General features: G+C 33.5%; 1 protein-coding gene across 1 annotated transcript in view; it reads left to right on the plus strand.

The window, feature by feature from the left end:
• The window catches only part of TMEM232 (transmembrane protein 232), a 289,360-nt gene that overhangs the window by 132,539 nt on the left and 138,656 nt on the right, over positions 1 to 18,165 (plus strand). The window contains exon 11 of the mRNA XM_044266111.1: positions 11,063 to 11,307. Coding sequence (XP_044122046.1) covers positions 11,063 to 11,307 — 245 coding nt within the window. The remainder of the gene's footprint in view (positions 1 to 11,062; positions 11,308 to 18,165) is intronic.

Below are 18,165 nucleotides of genomic sequence, written 5' to 3' on the forward strand. Positions count from 1 at the left end.
AAGAGGAAGGGTGAGTACGGACAATAAGATATTTTGAGAGATAAAGAAAGACTCATTCACTAAACTTTTATTACAGAATATTGTTACAATTGTTCTACTTTATTACAGTTGTTAATCTCTTAATGTGCCTAATTTATAAATTAAGCCCCATCATAGGTCTGTATGTATAGTGAAAAGCATATATAGGGTTCAGAAGTATTATGGTTTCAGGCATTCACTGAGAGTCTTGGAACACATCGCCATGGATGGGGGGTGGTCATTTTCTAAATCCAATCCAGATGGTATATAGACATCCATAGTGACAAGGAACAAACAGATTTTCTTTGAAATTGTTAATTCCATACCTTATTTTATTGACACAGAAAATGTTGAGGATCCTAAAATTGAATGGTTTAGAGAGCATGTGAAGGGTTTGACTAGAAAATGAATCCCAATATTAAATCTGCTGGAGTTTCAACTACAAGATGAAGGGAAACATCCAAAATTAGTATTGAGGTGATATTCTTACATGGTTTAAGAAGTACAAGACACATAAAATTGTACCTAAAGATGACACTAGATTTTATCTCATCTAGAGACAAGGGATGAAATATGGAAAAGAGATCTGGTTTCCATTTAGTTCATTAAGGCTGTAAAATAGTTAATACAAAAAGCTTCAAAGATTCTATTTATAGGTACATTAAAAGGTACTTCCAGGTGTTACTGTAATTCCTTAATGTTTCAGCTGTATTAATTTAAGGCCAATGTGCTCTAGATAGCACTGTTTCTTGAGAAGTGAACTCTTTCTTTTGAGGCTTTGGATTTTACATCGCGTTTGACTTTTTATATAGTAACTGACATGTACCAGGGTAGTGATGGACTGAGTCTACCCCAAATCCTAGCATAATGAGTAAATTTTGCTTATATATTTACCACCTATTACCACTCAATGAAAGTGTGATTCATTTAGCTAAAATGATTCCAAAAAGTGCACTGACCTCAACTAATTTCAAAATACTTTTTATTTCTGCACATCTTGAATACTTTTTATAATTGAAAAAATGATCTGTTTTGAAGGTAAAATTGACACATCTTGAAATTAAAAAGACAAATACGTGAATCAAACTGTGGTGGGGGGATGGGAGGTTGGGGTACCAGGTGGTGGGTATTATAGAGGGCACGGCTTGCATGGAGCACTGGGTGTGGTAAAAAATAATGAATACTGTTTTTCTGAAAATAAATAAATTGGAGGAAAAAAAAAAAGATAAAAAAAAACCCTGTAAATCAAATATGGGAAGTGAAGAGTGGAAACTTAAATTCAGAATTTTTGTACTCTTGCTGTAAATACTTTTTGAAGAGACTCTGTGAATCAGAATGGTCTCATTTGGAATGCTTTCTGCTATCAGTCAATATTTTTAGATAGTTAAAACCTGGTCGTAAGCCTAAAGTGTGCTGAATTCGGGAAAGTAAATCTTTCACAGCTGCCTTGAGGCGGAGAAATCTTCTTAAAAATAGATACTCCTTAAAGTCTTTTGTTCACATGGTCGCACATTGATAACTACATATTCTAGTATCTAATATCGCCATAGTAGTCTTGATAACTGAGGTCATTTTTTTTTTTTAATCTTTAGAAATCTACTCCGGAACAACCATATTGAACAGATCTCAAGCTACTGAGTGTGTGATTGAACTTACATTCTGTTTCATATGTGAATGTCGTATATCTATTTTGGATCATATATTGTGTTTGTGTATTTATGCCTTTATTCATAGTAACTTCTCAGGCTATGGAATTGATTTGTACTGGACACAAACAGTAAATAAGAAGAAATGGCTAGAAAAATATAGGTACTGTAATTACCTTTTAACAGATGTACCTGCAGACTTTGAGACATTAACTAATATCCTCTAAGTCACCACAGCTACGAAATGTCCTAGACACAGTTTAGTTTTTTATTTCAAATTGAATGCTGTTTCTGTGATTTCAGTCTAGTTAATAATCAAGATATGCAACAACTGGGAATAGTATAGACCTAATTGTTTGCTTATACTGTATACTATAAACATACATAGTTTTGCATTTTACTCTTTCCCATCCTCCAGAGCTTTCACAGTAATCCCTATTTACTTACGTGCCTTTGGTTATTTTCTTCATTGCGTTAACCCTTTATGTTTTTCAGTTTTTATTATGAGGTTGTTCTCATTTTTTCCCAATATAATTTTGTCTAAATGCAATAGTCCATCTTTAAATAGTAATTTGTTTGAGTCAAACCTGATCTTAACAGCCTTAAGAGTTTAAGTTGGATGTTCATATGCAGGGAAACATTTTCTATTCCTTAATTTTCTACCACATAATCAATAGGCATAGAAAATGAATCCTGAGTGAATGGTAATCAACTGCCTGAAGATGGTAATATTGAATAAAAAATGTAAAAATTTTAATGCAAGGAGGAAGCCTCCAGTTTATTTACAAAATAATTCCTAACATGTACATATTGTGAACATTTTAAAAAAATGTAACATGAGATTTTGAAACTTACATCTTCATTTATCATTACCAATTCTAGCCAGAGAAAATATGCCTCTAGCCATTTCAAAAGAAGGTTTAATTAAAAATCAGTCATGGACATTATTGAACATAAATAGGAAATTTAAGAAAATAGCACAGTCCTGACTAAAAATTGCTTAAGTATTGTGGAAATTTTTATTAGGTCTTTTTTTTTAAAGATTAGAACATATTACATTTAATTTAAATATAAATCATAGAACATCCCAATGTGAGCTAAATACAAAGCTTTCTGTTTTTCCTTAACACACATTTTGTTCAAAGAAAGTTTAGATTTTTGTTGGTTTCAATGAAAGTTTAGATTATGTATAGAGAGATGAAATTCAACTGATTGCTAAGTTTCATTTTTTAAAAATTAGCATATAATGTATTATTTGCCCCAGGAGTACAGGTCTGTGAATCATCGGGCTTACACATTTCACAGCACTCACCATAGCATCTACCCTCCCAATGTCCATAAACCAGCCACCCTATCTCTACCCCCCAGGCCCCAGGGTATTATGTGAGATTAAGAGCCTCTTATGGTTTATCTCCCTCCCAATCCCATCTTATTTCAGTTATTCCTTCTATACCCCCCACAGCCCCCTGCTCTGCCTTCAAATTCCTCTTATCAGAGAAATAATATGATATCTTTCTCTAATTGACTTATTTTGCTCAGCATAATACCCTCTAGTTCTAGCCATGCGGCTGTAAATGGCAAGATTCTGGTTTTTGATGACTGCATAAATATATATATATTTAATAAATATATATTTATTTATATATATAAATATATATATATATATATATATTTATTTATATATAAATAAATATATATATATATATATTTATATATATATTTATATTTATATTTATATATAAATATAAATATATATATATATAAATATTATATATATAATATATATATATATATAAATATATATATATATATATAAATATATATAAATATATATGTTTAATAAATATATATATTTAATAAATATATAAATAATATATATTAAATATATAATATATATATTTAATAAATATATATAAATATATAATATTTATATATATTTATTAAATATATATTTATATATAAATTTATATAATATATATTTATATATATAAATATTTAAATATATAAATATAATAAATATAAATATATATAATATATATTTATTTGTCCTACATATATAAATATATATGTTTAATAAATATATTAAATATATATTTAATAAATATATAAATAATATATATTAAATATATAATATATAAATATATATTTAATAAAATTATATAAATATATAATATTTATATAATTTATTAAATATATATTTATATATAAATTTATATAATATATATTTATATATATAAATATTTAAATATATAAATATAATAAATATAAATATATATATAATATATATTTATTTGTCCTACATATATAAATATATATGTTTAATAAATATATTAAATATATATTTAATAAATATATAAATAATATATATTAAATATATAATATAAATAAATATATATTTAATAAATATATATATAATTATATAAATATATAATATTTATATATATTTATTAAATATATATTTATATATATTTATATAATATATATTTATATATATAAATATTTAAATATATAAATATAATAAATATATATTTATTAAATATATATATATTTATGCAGCCATCAATACTATGCAGTCTTCAAAAACCAGAATCTTGCCATAAATATAAATATATATATATTTATTTATATATTTTTTAAATTATAAATTATAAATTAAATTATAAATTAAAAATTATAAATTTTTAAATATATATATTTATATATATGTATTAAATATATATATATATTTATGCAGCCATCAATACTATGCAGTCATCAAAAACCAGAATCTTGCCATTTACAGCTGCATGGCTATATATATATATATATATATATATATATATATATATATATGGCTATATATATATTTATTTACCACCTCTTCTTTATACATTCATCTGTTGAGGGACATCTAGGTTCTTTCCATAGTTTGGCTATTGTGGACATTGCTGCTATAAACATTCGAGTGCACTAGCCCCTTTGGATCACTACATTTCGATTTTTGGGGTAAATACCCAGTAGTGGGTTTGCTGGGTCATAGGGTAGCTGTATTTTCAACTTTTTGAGAACGTCCATACTGTTTTCGAGAGTGGATGCACCAGCTTGCATTCCCACCAGATTCCCCTTTCTCTGCCCTTGCTTCCTTTGCCTTTGGTGATGTTTCTAGCAAGAAGTTGCTGCAGCTGAGGTCGAAGAGGTTGCTTCCTGTATTCTCCTCAAGGATTTGGATGGATTCCTGTCTCACATTGAGATCTTTCATCCATTTTGAGTCTGTTTTTGTGTGTGGTGTAAAGAAATGCTCCAGTTTCATTTCTTTGCATGTGGCTGTCCAATTTTCCTAACACCGTTTGTTGAAGAGACTTTTTTCCATTGGACATTCTTTCCTGCCTTTTCAAACATTAGTTGACCATAGAATTGTGGATCTATTTCTGGGCTCTCTGTTCTGTTCCATTGATCTATATGTCTGTTTTTGTGTCAGTACCATACTGTCTTGATGATGAAAGCTTTGTAATAGAGCTTGAAGTCTGGAATTGTGATGTCACCAACTTCGGTTTTCTTTTTCAACATTCCTCTAGCTACATGGGGCCTTTTCTGGTTCCACAAAAATTTTAGGATTATTTATCCCATTTTTTGGAAAAAAAGTTGATGATATTTTGATAGAGATTGTGTTAAGTGTGTAGACTGCTTTAGGCAGCATATTTTCACAATATTTGCTCTTCCAAACTAGAAGCATGGAATATTTTTCCATTTCTTTGTGTCTTCCTCAATTTCTTTGATGAGTACTTCATAGTTTTCTGAGTACAGATTCTTTGCCTCTTTGGTTAGGTTTATTTTTTAGGTATCTTATGGTTTTGGATGCAATTGTAAATGGGATTGTCTCTTTAATTTCTCTTTCTTTTGTCTTGCTGTTATTGTACAGAAGTGCAACTGATTTCTGAGCATCAATTTTATATCATGACACTTTACTGAATTCCTGTATGAGTTCTAGCAGTTTTGGAGTGGAGTCTTTTGGGTTTTCCACATATAGTATCATATCATCTGCAAAGAGTGAGAGTTTGACTACTTCTTTGCCTATTCAGATGCCTTCTATTTCTTTTTGTTGCCTGATTGCCGATGCTAAGACTTCTAGTACTATGTTGAATAGCAGTAGTGATAGTGGACAGCCCTGCTGTGTTCCTAAGCTTAGGGGAAAGCTCTAAGTTTTTCCCCATTGAGAATGATATTCACTGTGGGTTTTTCATTGATGATATCGAGGCATGTACCCTCTATACTTACACTGAAGAGTTTTGATCAAGAAAGGATGCTGTACTTTGTCAAATGCTTTTTCAGCACTTGAGAATATCCTATGGTTCTTGTTCTTTTTTTTCTTAATGTGTTGTATCACATTGATTGATTTGCGTATGTTGAACCAACCTTGCAGCTCAGGAAGAAATCCCACTTGGTGAATAATCCTTTTGATGTACTCTTGGATCCTATTGGCTGGTATTTTGGTGAGAATTTTTGCATCTGTGTTCATCAGGGATATTGGTCTATAAATCTCTTTTTTGATGGGATCCTTGTTTGTGATCAAGGGATCAAGGTTTTGGGATCCAGGTAATGCTGTCCTCATAAAATGAGTTTGGAAGTTTTCTTTCCAATTCCATTTTTTGGAACAGTTTCAGGAGAATAAGTATTAATTCTTCTTTAAGTGTTTGGTAGAATGCCCCAGGGGAAGCCTTCTGGCCCTGGGCTCTTATTTATTGGGATATTTTTCATGACTGCTTCAGTCTCCTTACTGGTTATGGGACTATTCAGGTTTTCTATTTCTTCCTGGTTCAGTTTTGGTAGTTTATACTTCTCTAGGGATGCATCCATTCTTCCATATTGTCAAAATTGTAGGCATATGGTTGTACATAATATGTTCCAATAATTGTTTGTATTTCTTTGGTGTTGGTTGTGGTCTCTCCTTTTTCATTCATGATTTTATTAATTTGGGTCCTTTCTCTTTTCTTTTTGATAAGTCTGGCCAGAGGTTTATCAATCTTATTAATTCTTTCAAAGAACCAGCTCCTAGTTTTGTTGATCTATTCTAGTTTTTTTTTGTTGTTGTTGTTGTTGTTGTTTCTATTTCTGCTATTTGATTTCTGCTCTGATCTTTATGATTTCTCTGATCTTTATGATTTCTCTTCTTCTGGGTTTAGGTTTTCTTTGCTGTCCTTTCTCCAGCTCCTTTTGGTATAGGGTTAAGTTGTGTACTTGAGACCTTTCTTGTTTCTTGAGAAAGGCTTGTATTACTATATACATTCCTCTGAGGACCGCCTTTGCGGTATCCCAAAGATTTTGAACACTTGTCTTCATTTTCATGAATTTTTAAATTCTTCTTTAATTTCCTGGTTGACCCATTCATTCTTCAGTAGGATGCTCTTAGCCACCATGTATTTGAGATCTTTCCAAGTTTCCTCTTGTGATTGAGTTCTAGTTTCAGAGCACTGAGGTCTGAAAATATTCAGGGAATGATCCCAATCTTTTGGTACTGTTTGAGACCTGATTTGTGACCCAGAATGTAATCTATTCTGGAGAATGTTCCATGTGCACTAGAGAAGAATGTGTATTCTGTTGCTTTGGGATAAAATGTTCTGAATATATCTGTTATGTCCATCTGGTCCAGTGTGTCATTTAAAGCCTTTTTTTCCTTGTTGGTCTTTTGCTTCAATGACCTGTCTATTTCAGTGAGGGGGACTATTAAAGTCCCCTACTGTTATTGAATTATTGTCAATATGTTTCTTTGATTTTGTTATTAATTGGTTTATATAATTGGCTGCTCTCATGTTAGGGGCATAGATATTTAAAATTGTTAGATCTTCTTGTTGGACAGACCCTTTATTATGATATAGTGTCCTTCCTCATCTCTTATTATGGTCATTGGTTTAAAATCTAATTTATCTTATATAAGGATTGTCATCCCAGCTTTCTTTTGGTATCCATTAGCATAGTACATTGTTTTCCACCCCATCACTTTAAATCTGGAGGTGTCTTTGTATCTAAAATGAGTCTCTTGCAGACAGCATATCAATGGGTATTTTTTTAAAATCTGTTCTTATACCCAGTGTCTTTTGATTGGGGCATTTAGTCCATTTACATTCAGGTAACTATTGAAATATATGAATTTAGTGCCATTGTATTGCCTGTAAGGTGACTGTTACTGTATATTGTCTCTCTGTTACTTTCTGGTCCACTACTTTCAGACTCTCTCTCTGCTTAGAGGACCCCTTTGAATATTTCCTGTAGGGCTGGTTTGTGATTTGCAAATTCTTTTATTTTTTGTCCTGGAAGCTTTTTATCCCTCCTTCTATTTTCAATGACAGCCTAGCTGGATATAGTATTCTTGGCTGCATATTTTTCTTTTATCATGCTCTAAATATATCATGCCAGTCCTTTCTGACCTGCCAGGTCTCTGTGGATATGTTTTCTGTCAATCTAATATTTCTACCATTGTATGTTACAGACATCTTGTCCCGAGCTGCTTTCCCGATTTTCTCTTTGTCATTAAGACTTGTAAGTTTTACTATCTGATGACGGATATGTACCTATTTTTATTAACTTTAAGGGGGAATCTCTGTGCCTCATGTATTCTGATGCCTGTTTCCTTCCCTAAATAGTGGGATTTCTCACTCTAATTTGCTCCACATACCTTCTGCCCCCGTCTCTCTCCTTCTTCTTCTGGAATCCCAATTATTCTAATATTGTTTCATCTTATGGTATCACTTATCTCTCGAATTCTCCCCTCATGATCCAGTAGTAGTTTTTCTCTCTCTTGCTCAGATTCTTTATTCTCTGTCATTTGGTCTTCTCTATCACATTCTCTCTTCTGCCTCATTTGTCCTAGCAGTAAGAGCCTCCATTTTTTATTGTACCTCCTTAATAGCTTTTTTTATTTCAAGTTGACTAGATTTTAGTTCTTTTATTTCTCCAGAAAGGAATTCTTTAATATCTTCTATGCCTTTTCCGAGCCCAGCTAGCGCTTTGATAATTGTCATTCTGAGCTCTAGTTCTGACATATTACTAATGTCCATATTGATTACATCCCTAGCTATCAGTATGCCTCTTGTTCTTTTTTTTTTCATGTATGTGAGTTTTTCTGCCTTGTCACTTTATCCAATAAGAACAGATGAATGAGAGAACAAAATACTAAAGGGGTGGCAAAGTCCCTAGAAAAATATACACTAAGCAAATCAGAAGTGACCCAAAATTGGGGGAAGAAGAAAGAGGGAGAAATAAAAAAATGTATATATTAGACTGTTGAATAGAACAGAGACACCTACTTGATTTTGGGTATATTCTGGTCTCTTAGAAGAAACTACCTCCCATAGTTGTAAAGAAAGAAAAACTTATATATGTACAAAAATAAGAAAAACATGATGAAGGGATGGAATATGACCATAAAGATGAAAATTTAAAAAGATTCTAAATTAGGAATCGATAAGGAAAAAGAAAAAGAAAAAAAAAAGGAGGAGAGAATATGATCAGGCTGGAGGCTAGAACAAAGCCATGTGCTAGATTTAGGGTACACTTTGATCTATTAGAAGAAATTGTATCCCAAAATTTTAAAGAAAAAAAAGCCTATATGTATACAAGAAATAAGGTTAAATACAATGAAGGGATAAAATATGACTATAACAATGAAAATTTAAAAAGATTTTTTTAAAAAAATTATTGATAAAATAAAATAGTTAAAAAACATTACAAGAGGAAAGAGGAAAAGTTAAAAAAAATAGAATAGGAGAAAAATAAAATTTAAAAAATTTAACTTTGAAAGACTAAAGGACCATGGGGAAAATGCCACGAATTCTATGTGTTGCTCTGGAGTTCTGTGGTTCTCATTGATCAGTGAACTTGGTCTTGGCTGGATGTTCTTGCTGATCTTCTGGGGAAGGGATTTGTTGCTGTGATTTTCAAATGTCTTTGCCTGAGGCAAAGTTATACTACCTTTACCAGGAGGCAGTAATCTGTATGATTTTACGTATAGTAATCTGTACGTAAGTAATCTGTACGGTTTTGGTGTCTGGGGCTCTTGTTCCCTGAATGGGAGCTTTTTTATTGCATAGAGCTTTCCGTAGAGCTTTGGGGGATGGGAATGAAAATGGCGTCCTCCCTACCTCCAGCCTGAAGGAGCAGAGAGGTCCCACTCCTCCGTGCATCCTCAGAGAGAAGCCATCAATCCCTCCCATCTCCCTGGTCTCTGACCACACTCCATGCTCACCTGACATGTGACCACGTGTTTCAATCTCTGGTGCACAGCTCTGTTTGGAGTCTCCAAACCCAGCAGTTTCCTACTCCTTGCCACTCCTCCCAGAGGAGGAAGGAGGGGGTCTGTCCAGATCTGTCACTTGTGGGGTCCCTGCTTGAAGAGCAGTGACCCAACTGTGCCTCAGATCATGGTATAAGTAGCTGGCTTCCCCTCTCTGATACCTGGGAGCTCTGTCACACTCAGGCACCCCTGGTCTTTCTGTGACCTGGTGGGTCCTGAGATGAGACAGTCCCCATGAGGGCTCCACGCCTGCTCAGCCTCTGGAGCGATGTCCCTCAGTGGAGCAGACTTTTAAAAGTTCCAATTTTGTGCTCCACTGCTCCACTGCCTGCCAGGAGCTGTCCCTTCCCCTGCAGTCTATCTTCCCATCGCTTCAGATTCACTTCGCACATCCTACCTTTCAGAAAGTGGTCGATTTTCTGTTCCTAGAATTGTTGCTCTTCTTTCTTCTTTTCTTCTATCTCTTGAGTTTGTAGGTGTTCAGAATGGTTTGATAACTATCCAACTTTGATAACTATCCAAGGACCTAATATTTAAGCCTCCTCCTCCTCCATCATCTTGCTTTCTCTCTGGTTGCTTAATTTCTTATTAAATATTATAAATATGAAATTCAGGTATGCGAACCATACAAATTTAAGACCAAAATTATATCATTAAGGGGTACCTGAGTGGTGCATTCGGTTAAGTGTCTGACTTTTGGTTTTGTCTAGGTTGTGATTTCGGAGTTGTGAGTCTAAAGTCGTGATCTAAAGTCGTGATCTTGGGGTCGTGAGATCAAGCCCCCTGGTGGGCTCTGTGCTTAGTGCAGAGTCTGCTTGGGATTCTTCCTCATTCTCACCCGCCCACTTGTGCTCTGTCAAATAAATAAATAAGTCTTTAAAAAGAAAGGAAATCATATCAAGTTTTTGAAATTTCAAGACTTTTTCATGCTTAATTGTTTATTTCATTAATAACATAATTTTAAAAATCTTTTGGGAATCTGCTTTTTTTCTTATAGAAGTTATTTTTATTTAGCAGGAAGAATGCAACATTAGTCAAAATGAACATACATTTATCTTTTATTTAAAAATGTGTCATTTTTACTCTCATTTAATTCTGTTTCAACTGATTCCTTTTTCTTTTCTTTCAACAGGCTGAGTTAAATGACCCAACTGATCCCTTCACTAATTATAGTGCAAAAGTCTCATCGAATGTGGGGGATGAAACTTACTCTAAATACATAGGCTGGAGAATTGCCAATGCTCTTTCCAAACTGTTCTTCCCCTCCACTGAAGCCCATGTTCTTCCTTTGAAAGAACCATTGAAAAAACAGGATACAGGGAAATATCTGAACAAAAAGGAGTCTGTGAAGAAGAGAGTTCTACATGTTACTATAAGGTAAAATGCAGCATTATTCAAAATAGTCCTGTTACTCTAATATACTGCATTTCAAAGTCATATAAATGATATATAATATGTGCCACATTATTTAACACATTTTCTCTTTTTCATTTCAAATCTTGGCCCCAACAGCTCCTAGGTATTCTATCATAAGCAAGTACTCTCTTCTTAGCAACTATTCCCTCATGTTTAAAATAGATAATATTATATAAAATTAATCAGTGTTTTAATATGATGAAAGCCTCCCTCCCGTAACTGACCTTCATTTGCCTAGTCTACCACTGTCTCTCCCTATTATTAATTGCTTGTGTATCCTTTCAGGGTCTATAAAATATAAACAAAAGGAATTGTATTTTAAATTGTTTCTCCATTTTTACATAAAAGTTAGCATTCTAAATATATCATTTAGCATCTCACATTTTTTATATAACTTTATTTCTTGGAGTTTTTTTCATGCCAGAATTTTCTCATTGTTATTATATTTTTAATCTATTATGATGTTTTCCTTACTATGAATGTCCCACAGTTTATTTAATCAGTTTTCCTATTGTTTGGCATCTGGGTTGTTTTAGATTGTCTGCTACTATATATTACCACAAAATTTAACCTTCCACTTCCACTTTAGGACTTTTTATACATGAGAAAGTATACCTGCAGGTAAATTCTCAGAAGTGTGATTTCTGAGTCAGATGGTATATACCTTTGTAATTTTGGTAGATATTTTCAAACTGTCTTTCAGAGGAATTGTGCAAATTTATATCCCCAACCCCCCAGCAATATCTGAAGTACTAGCTTATTTTTAGTTTTTCCAGTAGAGGGTGTTGATAAACTTTGGGTTTTTATAATGTGAAAAGTGAAATATGGTTTCCAAATATTGTTTTCTTTAGGTGAGTGGTTTGAATAATTTTCATATGTTAAGAGCCTTTTGTTTTTTATTTATATGGGAATTAATTATTTCTTTTGCCCATTTTTCCATTGAGTTTGTTTCTTTTTCACTTAGCTTTGCTAGAACTATTTATTTATTAATTGATGTGTCTTTTTGTCTGTGGTAAGAGCTAAAAATGTTGATTTTCCCCTTCACTTCTTATCTTTAAATTTTTCTTATAGTATTTTTTGCCTTAGTCATGTTTCTAGGTAATATAATTTATCAATTTTTCACTATAAATCTATTTAGAAAAGCTCTTTTCATTTTGTGATTAAGATATTGTCATATTGTTTTCTGGTACTTTCAAGGATTTATTTTGAATATTTTAGCCATTGGTCCACTTGAAGTTTCCCTGTGTGTGTGTGTGTGTGTGTGTGTGGTGTGAGCTGTCAATCCAGATGGCTACTCGGTTGTCCTAACAATATTTACTGAATCACCTAGCTCCTTTCAACATTTATTCTGATTTAAAATGTTAACTTATTAAATACTAAGTTCTTATTTATTTTATTTTTCTATGTTCTAAAAGAATTTCAGTAATTTGGAATTATCTACTCTTTCAAGGTTTGATAGAATTTCCTCTTAAACCATCAGTACCTTATGCCTCTTCTAAGGGTAACTCTTTGTCAAATTTTTCTATTTTTGTATGGCTATTGGCCAGGCTAATTCAGCCAGAATGCACAGGTACGGTTAAATTAAATTCTTTCTGTTTGAGGTCCATTCTAGAAAAGTATCTGGAGTATCGACCCTGAATATCAGTCTCTTTGGTTCTTTCTCTTTTTTTCAGTCAATTTTAGCAGATTATGCTTCCTTTGAGTACTACTTCTTTTATCCGCTTTTTCAGAATCATTTGGCCATATTTGACTAAAGTAGTGCATTAAGATTCCTCTATTTCTGTGGTTATTTCCTTCCTCAACCAATTCTCATTTTGTGTATTTATGTTTTGTCCTTTTTATTCTTCTTAATTAATTTGATGTTTTATTTATTTTATATTATTTTTCTACTGGACTAGCTTTCTACTTAATCTAAAAGCTCAGAGTTGTATAAATCATTATTTGTGTTCTGAAATTATGAAAATGTTGTTGTCCAAAGGTTGACTTTATTGGAGGTATAATAATTTGGTGGAATAAGGCCAGCAAGCAGGCTTGGCTTTTGTGTACACCAAAAGTCCGCAGAAAAATAGAGGCTTGAGCAGCATTCTAACATAGTTTCAAGCATTTTTTCAGGAATTCTAAAACCAGTGAGGAAGATTTATGCATTTGAATTGAAGGATCACACAACCTGGACTTCAGTACTCTTGTTGGAAGAAAAAAATATTATAAAAATATTCTTCAGTATATATTATAAATATTTGTAAGGTTGCAGTATATCAAAGTATAATGAAAATGCCAGCTTTAAATATCAAGGGCTAAGATTTACTTTAGAACCCCCCAAAATATTCTGTATATTCTCAAGGACCAAAGACATGGAAGATAATCAACCTGGGACCATAGAGAGAACATGGTCAAGTGTACTTTGGCTTCTCGTTATGGTCAGTTGAAGGAAAAGATAGAAAACTAGAAAAACAGAAGAAACTGGATATGACAAGAGGACATGAAGGGTCAATAGACAGTAAAATGGCAGATGGAGATGAATGGTGCCTGCTGGGACACAAAAAGGAAAAGCAGAAAGAGAGAGAAGAGGAGACATATTGGTAATGCTTAGAATAGCAGAACAGAGAGGCATCTGTATGGCTCAGTTGGTCCAACTCTTGGTTCTGGCACAGGTCATGATCTCCCCCACTGTAAGATCAAGCCCCGCTTTGAGCTCTGTGCTCACTGTGGAGTATGCTTCAGATTCTCTCTTCCTCTCCCTCCTGTTTGCTCTCTCTCTCTCTCTCTCAAATAAATAAATAAAAATATTCTAAAAAATAGCAGAAAAGAGAAATAAATATTATGAGCAGAAGGAAAGATGAAAGAGACAAACTGAGAAAAGATATATTAATGAAAGGTACAAATGAAGGGATGTGGACAAGGATTTGGGATAGGGGAAGAGAACATGCAAAGTCAAGAGGGAAACGAGACCAAAGAGTAGTGGGGTGGGGTTATGACTCAGAGAATTCCATAGATTTTGAAGGATTAGTCAATTAAATTTCTCACCAGAGTCTACAGTTCATTACGCAAATGACAATCATTCATCATTAATCTTTGAAAAATGTTATGTCCTTATCCGTTTTTCACTGCTTATTACAGGCTCTAGCGATTTAACTTAGAGTATCTCTGACCTGATGGAGAGAACCCCAGCAGCCTCATCATCCCTCTGTCGGGAGCATGTCATGTGGCACAGCTCAGGAGGCAGCTTTCACATGGCACCATTCACACTTTAGCATGTGTGAAGGGTGCCCCCTGGAGTTATGCATTTTGCCAGCTTCCTTTAGGGATAGACTCCTCTCTGGGAATAGTAGAGGTGAGTGGATTAGCGCTACAGCTCCAGTGGCCTGAAGACACCGGTGAGATCAGGCCTGGCTGAATAGTCTATCCTGTCCAGAAGGAGTATGGGGATGAAATCTCTGCTTTTTAAAAAAGTTGTTGAAAAGCAAACTTCAGTCTAAGCTATGCTTTGATGAAATCTTTCTGGCTCCCTAAACGCAAAGCGTGGGTAATGTTATTTCTTCCATTTGCTTGATTCTGCATTTATTCAGCAATCTCACAGCTAGCTCCTTTTGTTGTTTCTCCACTTCCTCCCACTTCCAGGTCCACAAACTGAAATTCGTGCAGTTAATGACCATCTGAGCGTGTTGAAGATTTGTAGCTAAAGCACAAAGACATAATTCAAAGCCCACTGGGTGCTCTGCTCTTTTTCACCTCTTAAAGTTCTTGGAGTGCAGGCAGGGTCCTATCACCAGTTCTTCATCAAATATTCCTTAGAAGTGTCCATTTTGTGCTTCCCACCAATAGTAAGGTGAAAGACATTAAGAAGGCCAATATTTAAAGACATCTACAGAAGATGGGTAGGACAGGAAATTTAAGAGAGTATGTTTCTTCATTACCTTGGAGCACTAAATCATACTTATTTCACTGAAAATTTGAAATTTTACTATTAAGGAGAAAATAGGAGCTTCCTTACTGATGAAGCATTTCTTACATCTCACGACCTATAATTCTTTCCAAAAATATTTTTATTGTGTTTTTAGCCTATAAAATTCTTTGAAAGCAGGAATTCTGTCTCTTGTAGGTTTATAAACATATATTTTACCCTGAATGATTTGCAGACTTGACTTCTTTCTTTTATGAAAATTTTCAAAAGAAAATATCATTTTGCTTCTGTATAATGTTTTTATTTTTAGTTTTGCTTTTAGTTAGTGAGACATTCTTTTAGGTGCATGCACTTTTTGCCCCTTAGCATTTTTTAAATAAAAAAAATCATTATGCTTTCTTTATTATATCATAAAACTGCAGCCAAAAATCTAGGCATATACTACTTCTACTTCAAAGCATAGTAGTTTCCTTTTCTCTTTGTAAAAATATCACAAATTTACCTTAAGGCTGAGAACTGAGAACTCTGAAGACCAAAATTTTTTCCCATATCTGTTTTGCTTCTGAAGTTTCTAAGTGTACTTTCTAAGCTTTCTTCCTTGAATCCCTATAAACTTACAAACAGCTAATTTTTTGCACATATGTAAAGACTTGGAAAATTCTAACTTAAAACTTTATCTCTGACTGTGCTTAGTTTGCTCACAATTTTATGTTAGAAGACTTCACGAGACCAGCACATGGAAGAGATCTGAGGTAAAACTGACGGCAGTGTGCTAAGAAGAATGTTGTCATTTAGGCAGGAAATTTTACATGGCTGACTATGTAAACAGTCATACTCAAGGCTACTACACCTTCTCTGAAGCTTCCTTTATAAATGGAGCTAACACCAAAGTAATAGAATGAGGAGTAGCTAACATTTACTGAATGGCAACAAGGTGGGAAGGGTAAATACCACAATGTCCCAAAAGAACAGGCTTTATTGGAAAGTCCAGTGGTCAGGGGTGAGGAACATGTTTCTTTCTCATTATCCCATGGAGAAGGGTGCTGGAGTTAGGAAAGTAATTGGACATCCATTCGGTTTGTGTTTTGAGGGAAAAACCCCTGTCTGATAGCTTTTGTACCTTCTTATAGTGGAAGTGTGAAAAATACCTTCTCAAGAAAGAAATACACATTTTGGGCTCAGTTGCCAAGCCATCTGAGATGGGGGACCAGCTGGATAGGGGAAGCTGGAAATGCCAGCTCTCCAGAACCTGGAGCCCTTGGGAAATTTTCTTAGTGGTTGTAAAAGATAGCCCTTGGGCTCCTTGTGAAGTTGGGTTTAGGAGAAACTCCATCAAATATAGGGACTCTTAGGACCCCTACTTCTAGCCCACAAATTGCCAGGAAATTCAAGATGAATCTCTGATGTCATAGTTGAACAATTCTATTTGTTACCCCATATGAGTGCCTTTTATAAACAAGGAACTGTGCTAAACACTTAGATGGATGACCCTTAGATGTTGATAGATATGAATACTTTGTCCACTTTATAGATTTTATAGATCTATAAGTATCTCCATTTTGTAGATGTGGCATCTGAGAAGTTAAGTAATTTGCCCAAGGACTCACAGTCATTAAGTGTGGGAGTTTGAACTTATGTGCATACTGACTTCTGAGTCAACTGTGATGCTTTCTTTTCCCTTATGTGAAATTCATCTGGTGGCAAAGCCTTGAGCAGTTTGTTAAAAAGCTTCATCAGAGGGACACCTGGTTGGCTCAGTTGGTTAAACAACTGCCTTCAGCTCAGATCATGATGCTGGAGTCCCAGGATTGGGTCCCACATCTGGCTCATGGCTCAGCAGAGTCTGCTTTTCCTTTGGCTTGCCCTGCCGCCCTCTCATGCTCTCTCTTTTTTTCTCTCTCAAATAAACCAATAAAATCTTTTAAAAAAAAACTTCATAAGAAAAAGCTTTTTATTATTTTTTTTTCAATTTCTGTCTCTTGATTTTCAGAACTTGATTTTGATTAAGGGATGTTTTTTCCTGGGCTCTGCATCTCTCTAGTTAATATTAGGAAATCTGTGTCAAGGTGGAGGCACTCTCAGTAGATCAGTATGATTTTTTTTTCCCCATTGGCTTTAGTGAAAATCATACTGACTTACTAGAAAGTGCCGCCTCTTTGATGTAGAGTGCATATATATGAGGAGAGGGAAAGAGGAGAGATTCAAAGTTAAAAAAAGATTTCTTAAAACTTTCTAGTTCTGTTTCACAGGAGGTAAAAAGAAATATGTGTCTCCTTCACAAAATATCAAACATGTTTATTTATCATTTCTTTCTGATTGATTTAGATTAAGTAATTAAACATCTCTGAGCCCCAGGCTTCTAATCTTTGAAAATGTGAAAGCTGTGTATCCTTTCAGGTTTGTCCTGAAGTTAGAAGGAAAAACTGTAGACAAAGAATTTGGATGTGTTAGTTCCTTTTCCCCTTTGTTCTATAATTTAGTAGATTTTCTAAAAAGGTTTTTCTTCAGATTATAATATTTAATTCTTAACTTAGGAAAATCAGGATCAATAATAAGTGGAAAATTTAGATTTTTGTGCACATATATATTACTAAGCTGAGAATTGCTATTAGCAACTTTTCAAAGAGAGCTTATAGTTTCATGATGACTTCCTTTTTTGGTCATGTCTTATTTCCCTTCCTGTTTCTAGTTTTAGAATGAAAACATAGTTCATGATGGTTCTATGTTGTGCATGCATTTTGAAGATATGTTGTCAAGATGCATTATGGAAGAGTAAAGCTTGTAATGTTAATAGTTAGCATGGATGGTCATAATTTTCAGCTGGAGAGATTAAGGGCATGAATGAGTCTTCAGAGATGATCTCCTAATTTTTGAGCCTTTGTGATTTGATTATTAAAAAATTAGTTATATCAGCTCAG

Source organism: Neovison vison, chromosome 1, assembly GCF_020171115.1.
Source record: "Neovison vison isolate M4711 chromosome 1, ASM_NN_V1, whole genome shotgun sequence".
In the NCBI taxonomy this organism is placed as follows: domain Eukaryota; kingdom Metazoa; phylum Chordata; class Mammalia; order Carnivora; family Mustelidae; genus Neogale; species Neogale vison.